Here is a 12,778-nt window from a genome sequence, read left to right as displayed (position 1 = left end):
ATTTCATAAGTGAAGAAAAACATGCTCAAATGGTGCTTGGCTATTTTTTAAGTTTTATGATTATTGTTTTTCCCTCCACCACGCTCTCAGCAGCAAAGGTCAGGTTTTCAATTATTATTTAATTATTTAAAAACAAATAAGTAGATGTACTACATTAGGTGATTGTGTTAAAAAGGCAATTGTTTAGTAAATCACAGTTATGATATTGTAAAAAAATTAGAGACGTACCGAGTACTCGGTAACTACTCGGTACTCGGCCTACTCGGCCAATTTGCCGAGTACTCGGTACTCGGCCAAATTTTGATCAGACACTCGGCCAATACCGAGTAGTTGCAAAAAATTGAATATTGTCCAAGACAGATATTTAAATTTATAAAAAAATGCAATCACATATAATATTCTGCAATCATTTACAATTTAAATTTAAATTTTGAGAATAATGAAGTTTGTAATGCTTCAAGGGAATAAATCTTTATTTTAATGTCCCCTAAGTTAATAAAACTTATTAAAAATTGTGCAAAAAAGTAAGTATAGAAAATATGGAATTTTTATATTAAAAATGTATTTTTGCTACAAACAAAAATTAGTTATAAGAAATATAAAAATACTTTTGCTTAAAAAAATAAAAGGAAATAAAACAACGTTAAAAGCACAGTGCAGACACGTGTTTTGGCATTACAAGTAATTCCTTTTTCAATGCACAAAATGTGAGCTTGTTTAAAGGCATCCGACAAAAATCGGATTCTTTTGTCGAATGTCTTTACAGTCTTTAGCTAACATTTTATGCACTGAAAAAGACGTTCCTTGTAACGCAGAAACACGTGTCTGCAGCGTTCCTGCACATTTGTTTTATTTGCTTTTAAAAATTATTTATTTTTGGCGGACAAGAACTATAATAGATTGGTACAATTTGTTTTAATTCCAACTTGATTAATCATACCATTTATATTTATTTTTAATTTAAAAAATAATTTTTTTGTAAAATTTTTGTCAAATATATATATATATATATATATATATATATATATATATAAACAATTTTTTTTAAATAATGCATGATTAAATTTCAGCAGGAATTTAGTTTTAAAAACTATTCTATGGACATGGAGGTCTATACAACTATTCCAATAAGTTCAAAATTCATCACATGTGTATCGGTGGTTCTTCTTAAAACATAATTGGTACTTGGTAACTCGGCCGAGTAGTGAAAGGCCGAGTACTCGGTAACTCGGTACTCGGCCGAGTAATGAAAGGCCGAGTACTCGGCTACTCGGCCAAAGTGCTACTCGGTACGTCTCTAAAAAAAATCATCACAAGTGATGTCATGCCTTGAGGGGGAGACGGGTTCATGAAATTGTGACAGGAGGAAGAGAGAGGAGGACAATATGTGACATCACAGTTATTGTAACAATATGTTTATAAAAAATATGACATGTAACAAGAGGAGGAGTAGGTGAAGTGTGACATATAGTGACAAAGGGGGGCCAAATATGTTGATGACATCATTTAATGACAGTCCATTAGTACTCCTTCAGAACCTCATTTTACTCCTTCGAAACTCCTCCAAAACTCCTTCATTTCTGAAATTGAGTACGAACCCTGTAATATGCTTTGCCCTTTCTGTTGCTTTACCCTCTGTGTCGTGTTTATGTTGTCGGTATACTGCATACTAAGTTGATGCAAAATCAAAACCGAGTAAAACTTTTGTATTAATTTCTGCACAGGCACACTGAACAACCCCTGTGTGAGGATACAAATTCAAAACTTGATGTTATTAGGCTCCGACGAAAGTAGAAATTGGGTTTTTGCTTTGACTCTGTTTCCATCTAGTTACTGATAGTTAAGATAGACTTACCTTCTTAATTAGCTATCAATTTCTGTACTTAATGTGCATAAAGAACGTTTAACTCAACCTATCGTTGATCAGTAGCGTGGTTCAAAAAAACTTTTCTTCAGCTAGAGCCCAGGACACCCCCTATTTTTTTTAACACTTACTAACAGGGTTGGCCGGATTGGACCCAATTGGGTTGGACCCAATGGTTTTTTTTTTTGGAAAAACCCATTCAAAAAAACCCATTATTTAGCCCACTTTTGGGTTTTTTTTTTAAATTTTCTGAGAGGTTTTTTAAAAAATTAATCATTTCAAATACTTTCACAATTTTCAATACTTCTTTTTTATTTGTTTTTCACCACAGACCATGACACAAAAAAAGAATTTTGAACTTTAATGGTATTTCTTTACTCTTAACAGCATTTAAAACATATTAGAACAGGATGTACAGTATTTTCATTATCCTACGAAAAAGTTTAATATTTGTTACTCTGTACACAGAAACAGAAAAACGGGCAACATAAAATCCAAAGAGATGTCTTGATTAAGCTGGAATTCAGTAAAAAAAGATTTAAACTACTTGAGGTTCTACAGTAGTTTTGCATAACAAAATGAAATACAATAAAGTAAAATGCAAAAAAAAAAGTAGTAATTAAAAACGAACAATAGATTTTATCACTCATCACTCGAGAAGTAACTTTGCCTTAACTGTTAGTAATCATGGACACTAAAAAATCTGAAACTTCACCATTCTTGGGTTTTGTCGTCTTTTATACTTTTTCTCAGAAAACGCTGAATTTTAACTAGTTTTCCAGCATTTTTTACCCCAAGACAATTTTTGCCCTTTGTCCATATACTTACACTACAATATGCTACAAGTACCCCACATTTTCCTTAAAGAAAAGACAAAAAAACCCCTTATTTCTTTAAAAATCCCATTTTAGGTTGGGTTTTTTTGGGTTTTATTTAAAAAAACCCTGGGTCCATGGGCTTTTTTTAAAAAAACACGGGTTTTTGCCAACCTTGCTTACTAATAGTATTATGCTGTAAAAGTTTTAGCTTTTTAATCAAATTTTAAGACGGTGCCCAATGACCCCTCCATTTAACATTAGCCGTAGCATAGAAAATGACACACATTTAGAAATATTTAATTTCCCCAGCTGTTTTTTTGTAAATGATTACATTAGAGTCTCGAAAAATCGAGGTTCCGCTTAATTCAAGATGCTTACTTTATATATTCAAGTTACATTTTTTAATTAAAGAAAAAAAAAATTTCATCAAAATCTGAAACGAGACATTTTTTACGACTGTCTAACTCATTTAATTACGCAGTAAATAATAAAAAATGCATTGAGAGTTTGGTTGCAATAAAACTCCTGAAGTGACACAAAATATTCATCAACTACTAAATGCAAATTAATAGGTGACTTATATAATAATAATAACTTGACATTAAATAACCACAAAGAACGTAACATGCCTTTTGGAATACCCGAATTGAACTAAAAATTATACGAATCGTATATACGAAATTTTAAAACTTTTACAACTAACCGTTTTTGTGTTAAGCGACATATATACAAGCACATAGATATAGACGTAATGACATATCTTATCGAAATGGATTCGGGCAACTGTCAAAATGCGTGCTTGGTTGCACACAAATTTGCACGCGTAAATACGTACAGAGACGTTGTGAAGAAAAAATTCAAAATTCGTTTAGAGGTACTTAAAAGCGAAATTTATGATGAAATTTTAGTGACAATATTTTTTGTGAAGACAATATTTCCTCTTCTTAGTAAAAGGTGCTTCTCCTTATGTCATCGAAAAGTGTACAATTTTAATCGGGAAGGAATTTCCAGATAATCTGAGTTTTCAGTAATCCGAGGTGGCGTGAGCCCCAATTACCTCAGATTTTCGAAACTCTACTGTATTTTATTGCAATGTATATGCATATTATTAGTGTATATTATAATGTGCAGCATTGCTTTTTCAGTTCAATGTATTTTTTTCAACCTCCCTCCCCATACCAGGGTTTGCACGCTCTTCCAATACTCCTTCGTTTTAGAAAATTTTTTGAAGGGCCCTCCAAACTTCTTCATTTTGGTTTTAACTCCTTCTTTTTTAGTTCAAGTCTACGTAATCTTCCTCTATGGCAGTAACTTAAAATAATTCAATCAACAACTGACTTTGTCACAAGGGCGATTTTAATGTAGCAATTTCGTATGTTTATTTACTTTTTCTTTTCATAAAGATGTAATTTACAAATTGATAAAAGTTGAAGGTGAAAATTTTATTAGATATCTAAGACATTTCAACAAGTGAAGTAAAACATGCTTAAATGGTGCTTGGCTATTTTTTCAAGTTTTATATCTATTGCTTTTCCCTCCACCACACTCTTAATAGCAGAAGTCGGGCTGTCTATTTATTACTCAAATATTTAAAAACACACAAGTAAATGCACTATATTAAGTGATTGTGTTAGAAAAACTTTTTTTTAGTAAATTGCAGTTATGATGTTTTAAAAAGGATCATCTACATTCTACAAGTGATGTCATGCCTTGAGGGAGAGACGGGTTCATGACATTGTGACATGAGGAATAGAGAGGGTGACAAATAGTGACATCACTCAGTTATTGTAACAATATGTTTATAAAAATATGACATGGGGTGACAAGAGGAGGAGTTAGGTGAAGTGTGACACTTAGTGATAAAGGGGGGAAGGGGGGCAAATATGTTGAAAAAAGTGACATCGTTTAATGACAGCCCGTTTGTACTCCTTCAAAATCTCATTTTACTCCTTCAAAACTCCTTCATTTTATTTCCGATATTGAGTATGAACCCTGATACATTTGAAGTTTGGGGGAGGGGGTTGAGCACCCTCTTTCAGTTCAAATAGGAAGCTAAAACTCTTCCAGTATATTACTATCCACAAGTCTAACTAGTATGTTGTGGCCATCACGAAACTTTCTTCTATATTTTTCTTTTTCTTTTTTTTTTTCTGATCCCTCCCCATGCTTGACGAGGAAGCAATATTCCCAACAAAAACAAAATGACACATGCAAAAACTTGACGACCATCCCGATGTCTGAATTATTGCAAAAGCAAAGCAAAGAGTGAAAATTGAAAGTTATTTTAAAAGCCTTGCTTGAATGAATTACAAATATTTTATTTGTTAACAAACATAAGATGGCAACAGTTAAAAATTTTAAATCATTGAGATAATATTTCCTACCATTTCCATACAATTAAAATCACGAGAAATACGCAGACGACAATCTATTACGATTTATCTTTCTTATTGTTGCATTAATAAAAATATTTTTATTCGCAAAAAAAAAAAAAAAATCAACACCTCTTGGAGCGATCGGCGTCAAAATAGAACCAAAGCCTGTTTACATATGGATTCACATATATTCCAAATTTCAACCAGAACGTAGCATTACTTCTTGAGATAGGGCACTCAAAATGGAAAAAAAGAATGGGTGATTGCGCTACCCCCTTTTTAGCTGTTGACACAAAAATAAAATCAGTTCTTATACCCACTAAGGGCTACTTGCCGATAAATTTTTCTTTCATTCCGTTCGTTATTTCTTGAGATACAGCAGTCACAATTGACGACAAAAAACGTTCTATAGCTCAACCCCCGTTTGAGTTATTGACACCAAAATTGAATCAGCACCTGTTCCTGTTAATACCAACATATGGACCAAATTTTGTTTGATTCCGCCAGTAACTTCCTGAGGAATAGCAAGCACGCGTAACTCGAAAAACGTCCCATTGCTCCACCCCCCTTGGAGGAATTCGCGCCAAAAACTAATGGGCACAAGTTCACATAGGGGCACATATGTGTACTAAATTTCGTTCGATTTCATGCGGTAGTTTTTGTTGTACAGCGGCCACAAAAAACTGGTCACACACAGACGTGACACACATACATACACACACACACACAGACAGACAGACATTTTCCAAAAATGGTCGAAATGGACTCAGCACACCTCAAAACGTTCGAATCCGTCAAAATTCGAAATTCGAAAATTTGCACGAATTCAATACTTTCTTCTATATATTAGATATAGAAGAAAGTAAAAATATGGAGGGGTGTCCTGATATCTAGGAGAAACTTTATTTTTTTATATGTATTTTTGAGCCACCCTATTGATCAGTTATCAAAAGGAAAATATCAAACATTCATCGATGTATATTTTTACTGGCAACAACAAGCATTGTTTGCTTGTGTATGAAGTAAATTTCAAGAATGTCTGTTTGTGAAGATGTCATCCAGTCAAATGTCCGTCAACAAGTTTTGTAAATTAAAAGTATTTGTCTGCGTGCACCCATGAGTCACTTTTGACAAGACATCATCTAGCTGAAATAGGTCTTTTAAACATTTTTGTAAATTAAGTGGTTGATTGTCAAGCACCCACAATAATGTCTCTGCCATCAGCCCCAGTTTATCGATTTTTTTTCCTTCAATTAAAATTATTATCAAGCATCCATACTTTTGGCCAAATGAGTATCAGCTCAGAAAAATTCTCACTTCTTTCAAAGATGTGTTCAGGACAGTGGCAGCACTAGGCACGTGAGACTTGGACAACTGCTCATTGCCCGTTAGTATCTTCTAAACATGTAGGGCTGTCAGAAATTCAGTTGATTTAGGGGGAGAGCATGAAGGGCCAAGGCCCCTTCCAAAGCAAACTGAAAATAATATTTTTTTCCTTAATTTGTCTTTATGTCATAAAACATTTTTGAATCTATGAAGTATTATGGCACAAACTGCTTAGTGATGTGATGCTTTTCTATAAAACTTTTTAATGCGTCAAGGACTTTTCGGACACCCCATATTTTCAAACTTAAATAAAAAGTTCGCGAAATTTTTTGATTGCACCCCTCCCTAAATAAATTCTAACATTCACTCCTAAGATGTTTGATAAAAAACCTTTGATGGATCAGTATTGCATTTATTAAATCTTTTATTTTGAATTTACCTGCATCAACTCTAGCTGATTAAAATATACTTTAATTCTAATTTCTAAAACAGCCTGCTATATTATTTACTCTTTGCTTTCTTCAGGTGTGGCAAGCAATGACAACTAAGTGTAAGAAATGTCCGACGTGCAACAGTGCTATCGAAAAAATTGAAGGCTGTAATCACATGACTTGTAGTAACTGTCGGGGACATTTTTGTTGGATATGCCTGGCAGCCTTTTCTACTGGGGACGAGGTTTATCGTCACATTCATAGTACACACCCGAACCGACTATACGATAATAACTAAACCCAATAATAACTAAAGCCTTCGTCGGTTTTGTTTCCTTTTGAAGTATGATTGTTTCAGGAGACGTGGGAGTTTTAAAAAAAAGTTCCGTAGGGTAAAGGCACCAGAAACAGACAAGGGTCCAGTAACAGACAGTTGTAAGTTTGGATTTAAATAATAAACATTTTAGGTGGGTAAAACCGACAGCCGATGAATAGGGTGCAGCCATCTAGTGTTATAGTAAAACCTGTGAAGTTGACCACCCTTGTAAGTTGACCTCTTTTTTTTTCAGGCACGGAATTAGCCCTTATCATATAAATCTTCCTCTGTAAGTTGACCACCTGTTTAAGTTGACCAGCAGGTGGTCAACTTACACAGGTTTCATTTGTGAAACCTGTGTAAGTTGACCACCTGTCTTTGACTGCTTTTTTCAGGCATGGAATTATTAGTCCTTATCATATAAATCTTCCTCTGTAAGTTGACCACCTGTTTAAGTTGACCACCTGTCTTTGACTGCTTTTTTCAGGCATGGAATTATTAGTCCTTATCATATAAATCTTCCTCTGTAAGTTGACCACCTGTTTAAGTTGACCAGCAGGTGGTCAACTTACACAGGTTTCATTTGTGAAACCTGTGTAAGTTGACCACCTGTCTTTGACTGCTTTTTTCAGGCATGGAATTATTAGTCCTTATCATATAAATCTTCCTCTGTAAGTTGACCACCTGTTTAAGTTGACCACCTGTCTTTGACTGCTTTTTTCAGGCATGGAATTATTAGTCCTTATCATATAAATCTTCCTCTGTAAGTTGACCACCTGTCTTTGACTGCTTTTTTCAGGCATGGAATTATTAGTCCTTATCATATAAATCTTCCTCTGTAAGTTGACCACCTGTTTAAGTTGACCAGCAGGTGGTCAACTTACACAGGTTTCATTTGTGAAACCTGTGTAAGTTGACCACCTGTCTTTGACTGCTTTTTTCAGGCATGGAATTATTAGCCCTTATCATATAAATCTTCCTCTGTAAGTTGACCACCTGTTTAAGTTGACCAGCAGGTGGTCAACTTACACAGGTTTCATTTGTGAAACCTGTGTAAGTTGACCACCTGTCTTTGACTGCTTTTTTCAGGCATGGAATTATTAGTCCTTATCATATAAATCTTCCTCTGTAAGTTGACCACCTGTTTAAGTTGACCCGCAGGTAGTCAACTTACACAGGTTTCACTGTATCAGAGTGAATTTTATGAGCCAGTTGGTATTTACAGTGGAGGAAGGTTATGAACCAGGGTTGGCAATGTCTTGGACACTACGGTAAAAACCCTGGTTTCTACCGTCCTGTCCAAAACTGTCCGAAAGTGTCCAAAACTGTATTTTTAGAAAAATTGCATCAAAGACAGAATAAAATGTATTGAAGTAATTTTTTATGTTGAACATTTATTCAATGGAGAACATTCAACTTCATTTATGCAGCTGATTTGAATCTAGTTGCATAGAAGTTGAATTCTTGATCAAAATTTAAATTTCTTCTCATTAGGTATCTTTTTCTATAATAGCAACAAAATTTCCCTATGTTTATGCATGTGTGCAAATGAAAGCAGGGTTGGCAAGTTTTTTATCATCTTGTTCAAGGCCCTTATGTCCGAAAATGTCCAAAACTATTTCTTGAGAAACTATACTTTGTGAGAAAATATCAAAAACAGAACAAAATGTGTCAAAATTATTTTTTTGACTATTTAATATATTTATTCAATGTGAACATTCAAGTATAAAAATATATATAACCTATTTATGCAGCTGATTTTAATCTAGTTATGTAGAAATTAAATTCTTCATTAAAAATTTCAATTTGTATGAAGGAGATTTTTTTTTTTTTTTTTTTGACATTTACCAAATTTTTCAACATTTATGCATGTGTGCAAAAGAAAATGTTCAAAATACAGTGCAATATTTGACTTCAATGCAATAAGTTACAATGTTTTGTCGTTTCAGAATGTATTGTAAAATTTGAACTAAAAAAAAGAATAACAGAAGTTTTACAATATAAGTGTTTAATCATCAATTTCTTGTTCTTTAATCTATGATTTAAAAAATGATTTTGGTTAAAACATCATGCAAAACTTATTTGCAAAAATCATTTAAAACATTAAGCTTTTTTTTTTTCACATAATATTGCACATTTAATAATATTCTTTTGAGTTATAAATGGAACTGAAATTAGTGGTCTTGGTAGTGTTGTGAATTTCCTCTCATAACTCTACCAACTGTTACATAAGGAAGTTCTTATGTAGTTGTTATTCCTAATTTTTTTAAGTGAAATATTTTTTAAAATAACATTTTGGAAAAAAATATTATAAAAAACTCATTAAACCTTGGTTATGTCTATATTTGTGCATTACAAATATTGCAGTCAATACGACTTGATTAGATTACACCCCTTTAACTTTATCATAGTTTTGGACAGTTTCGGACACTTTTGGACAGTCCAAAACCAGGGTTGGGTTTTGGACTGTCCAAAACTGGTTTAGGACAGGACAGGTGGTTTTTACCGTCCAAATCTGTCTAAAACTGTCCAAAACTGTCTTAAACTGTCCAAAACTAAAGGGGTGTAATATAATCAATTTGTTTTGATGCAATATTCGTAATACATAGATATTAATGAAGTTTAATTAATGAGTATTCAATAATATTTTTCTCCAAATATTCATTTAAAAAATATTTTACTTAAAGAAATGCCAGTAACTAGTACATAAAAACTTCCTTATGTAACAGTTAGTAGAGTTATGAAAAGAAATACACAACACTACCAAGACAACTATTTTCAGTTCCATTTATTTATAACTCAAAGGAATGCTATTAAATGTGCAATAAATATTGAGCTGAAAAAAAAAAGTTTAATTTTTTTTAATCGTTTTTGCAAATAATTTTTATGTAATGTTTTAAAAAAAATCACTTTTTTAATCATAGATTAAAGAACAAGAAATTGATGATAAAACACTTAATTATAAAACTCTTGTGCTATTCTTTTTTTAGTTCATATTTTTAATATAATACATTCTGTAACTACAAAAATTTGTAATTTATTGCATTTAAGTCAATTATTGAACTATATTTTGAACACTTTCTTTTGCACATATGCATAAATGTGGAAAAATTTGGTTAATGAAGAAAAAAACTCCTGCATACAAATTGAAATTTTTATTGAAGAATTTAATTTCTACATAACTAGATTAAAATTAGCTGCATAAATAAGTTAAATATTTATACTTGAATATCCACATTGAATAAATGTATTAAATATTCCAAAAAATAGTTTTGACTCATTTTGTTCTGTTTTTGATATTTTCTCACAAAACATAGTTTCTCAAAAAATAGTTTTAGACACTTTCGGACACAAGGGTTTTGAACAGGATGGTTAAAACCTTGCCAATCCTGCTTTCATTTGCACACATGCATAAACAGAGGGAAATTTGTTTACTATTATCAAAAAAATAATAAATAAAAAATAACATAGACTCATGCATACAAATTGAAATTGTAATCAAGAATTCAACTTCTATGTAACTAGATTAAAATCAGCTGCACAAATAAGTTGAATGTTCTTATTGAATAAATGTTCAATCTAGAGCATTACTTTAATACATTTTATTCTGTTTTTAATGTTTTTTCACAAAATACAATTTTTCTAAAAACATAGTTTTGGACACTTTTAGACAGTTTTGGACACAAGGGTTTTGGACAGGACGGTAAAAACCAGGGTTTTTACCGTGGTTTTTACTGTAGTGTCGAAAACTTTGCCAACCCTGTCCAAAACCCAACCCTGTTATGAACAGCCACCTCGAGGTCTGCCGGTGTTTCATGTTCATTTGAATTTAATGAGGTTATGGATCTAAAAATAAAGAACTTTTGCCCATTTTGAAGAGAAAAGGGGAATTCTGTCCATTACTCATCCTTTCTTCATCCTATCCGTTACTGGGGGTCGGACCTTTTTTTCGAAATGGAGCAAATAAAAATAGAATTAGCTCATTCAGAGGATCCAGAAGCAGCCAAACGTTGCATGAGAGAAAACGTTTAAAAAATCTTAAATCCATTAAAAGGCTCAGCAAATGGAGTTAACATGAAAGCGATGTCTTAAGCATGTCTGTTACTGGTGCCGTTACCCTATGATATTTTTGATATCTTGCTAGTTCCTGTTTATGTATTTTGAACTGCGGCTGAATTTTGGAAATTATGTATACATTTAGTACTGTGTGTCAAGTTTCATAACAGTACTGAATGAATACTATTATTTTTACTGGCTACAAACAACCATTGCTTGTTTGTGTATAAACTAAATTTCAAGAATGTCTGTTTGTAAAGATGTCTTCCAGTCAAATGTCTGTCAATTAGTTTTGTAAATTAAAAGTATTTGTCTGTGTGCACCCATGAGTCAATTTTAACACGATATCATCTGGCTTACATTAGTCTATTTTTTTGTAAATTGAGTGATTGATTGTCAAGCACCCATAATGGTGTCTCTGTTATCAGCCCTCATTAGTCTACCAATTTTTTTGCTTCAATTAAAATTATCAAGCATTCAAAATAATGCCAAATGAGTATCGGTTCAGAAAAATTCTCACTTCTTTCAAAGATGCGTGTTCAGAGCACTGGTAGTGCTAAGCATGTGAGATTTTGGAGACTACTAAATGCCTGTATGCTGGGCTGTCAGAAGTACAATTGATTTAGGGGCAGCGGTAGGGCATGAGTGGTCAAGGATCCTTTCAAAGCAAACTTAAAACTACTCATTGTGAAGAAGTATTTTAATACAGGGTGTCCAAAACGTCCTTGACACATGAAAAATTTATAAAGTACCAAAACGTCACAGGTTTTAGAATTTTTTATAACATCATTTAAAAAAAAAAAGTGAGCAATTCCACGGGTAACCGACTGACATTTTAAAATAAAAAAAGTATGTATTTTGTCACTTTCAACGCAAAATATATACGTTGTGCCAACAATCTTTTCTCCTGGATTATTGTATTTTTTGAAGCTGAATTTGATGGTTTGATTGAATTCTCGAAATATATTTTAGTTGATTTTTAAAAATTTGTTAAAAACACAGTAACTGACTGAAATTTTAAAAAGTACCATGTTGGTCAGTTACCATGCTTTTGATATTTTTTTTTAAATCGTCCAAAATGTATTTCGAGAATTCAACCAGACCATTATATTCAGTTTAAAGAGAACAATAATCCAGGAGAAAAAATCGTTTGCACAAGGTATATTTTGCTTTGAATGTTGCAAAAACCACGATACTTTGCTCTAAAAATGTCAGTCAGTTACCCGCCCAGCCCAAGTGTAATTATAAGTTCAGTCAACTCTTGATAACTGGAAACCTTATCACTCGAATATTCCTTTATCTTGAAGTTTTCATTCGGTCCTAAAATATTTTAGTGTTTTCAATACAAAGTTGTTTCTATACCTCAAATGTACTCCTTTCAAGTCGAAGTATTTACACGAAGTATTTACAAAAGTTTCGTTTTCATTCTATGCATAAAAATTCAACCAAAACAAGAAAAAAACGCTTCCCCTCCTTTAGAACATTGCCTTGGTTATCAACTTGTGTGAAGGGAATAATTTATTTAAAATAGTTCTACTTAATGCACATAGTGTTGCAAAATTAAGGGGGAAGTAGCAAAAACGGCTATTTTT

General features: G+C 32.5%; 1 protein-coding gene across 1 annotated transcript in view; it reads left to right on the top strand.

Moving 5' to 3' along the window:
- The window catches only part of LOC129220114 (uncharacterized), a 47,699-nt gene extending 40,587 nt beyond the window's left edge, over nucleotides 1-7,112 (top strand). The window contains exon 5 of the mRNA XM_054854456.1: nucleotides 6,909-7,112. Coding sequence (XP_054710431.1) covers nucleotides 6,909-7,112 — 204 coding nt within the window. The remainder of the gene's footprint in view (nucleotides 1-6,908) is intronic.
- Nucleotides 7,113-12,778: the final 5,666 nt, after the last annotated feature.

Source organism: Uloborus diversus, chromosome 4 (genome assembly GCF_026930045.1).
Source record: "Uloborus diversus isolate 005 chromosome 4, Udiv.v.3.1, whole genome shotgun sequence".
Taxonomy (NCBI): Eukaryota; Metazoa; Arthropoda; class Arachnida; order Araneae; family Uloboridae; genus Uloborus; species Uloborus diversus.
The sequence above is the reverse complement of the archived record's forward strand: the minus strand, read 5'-3'. Positions and strand labels throughout refer to the sequence as shown.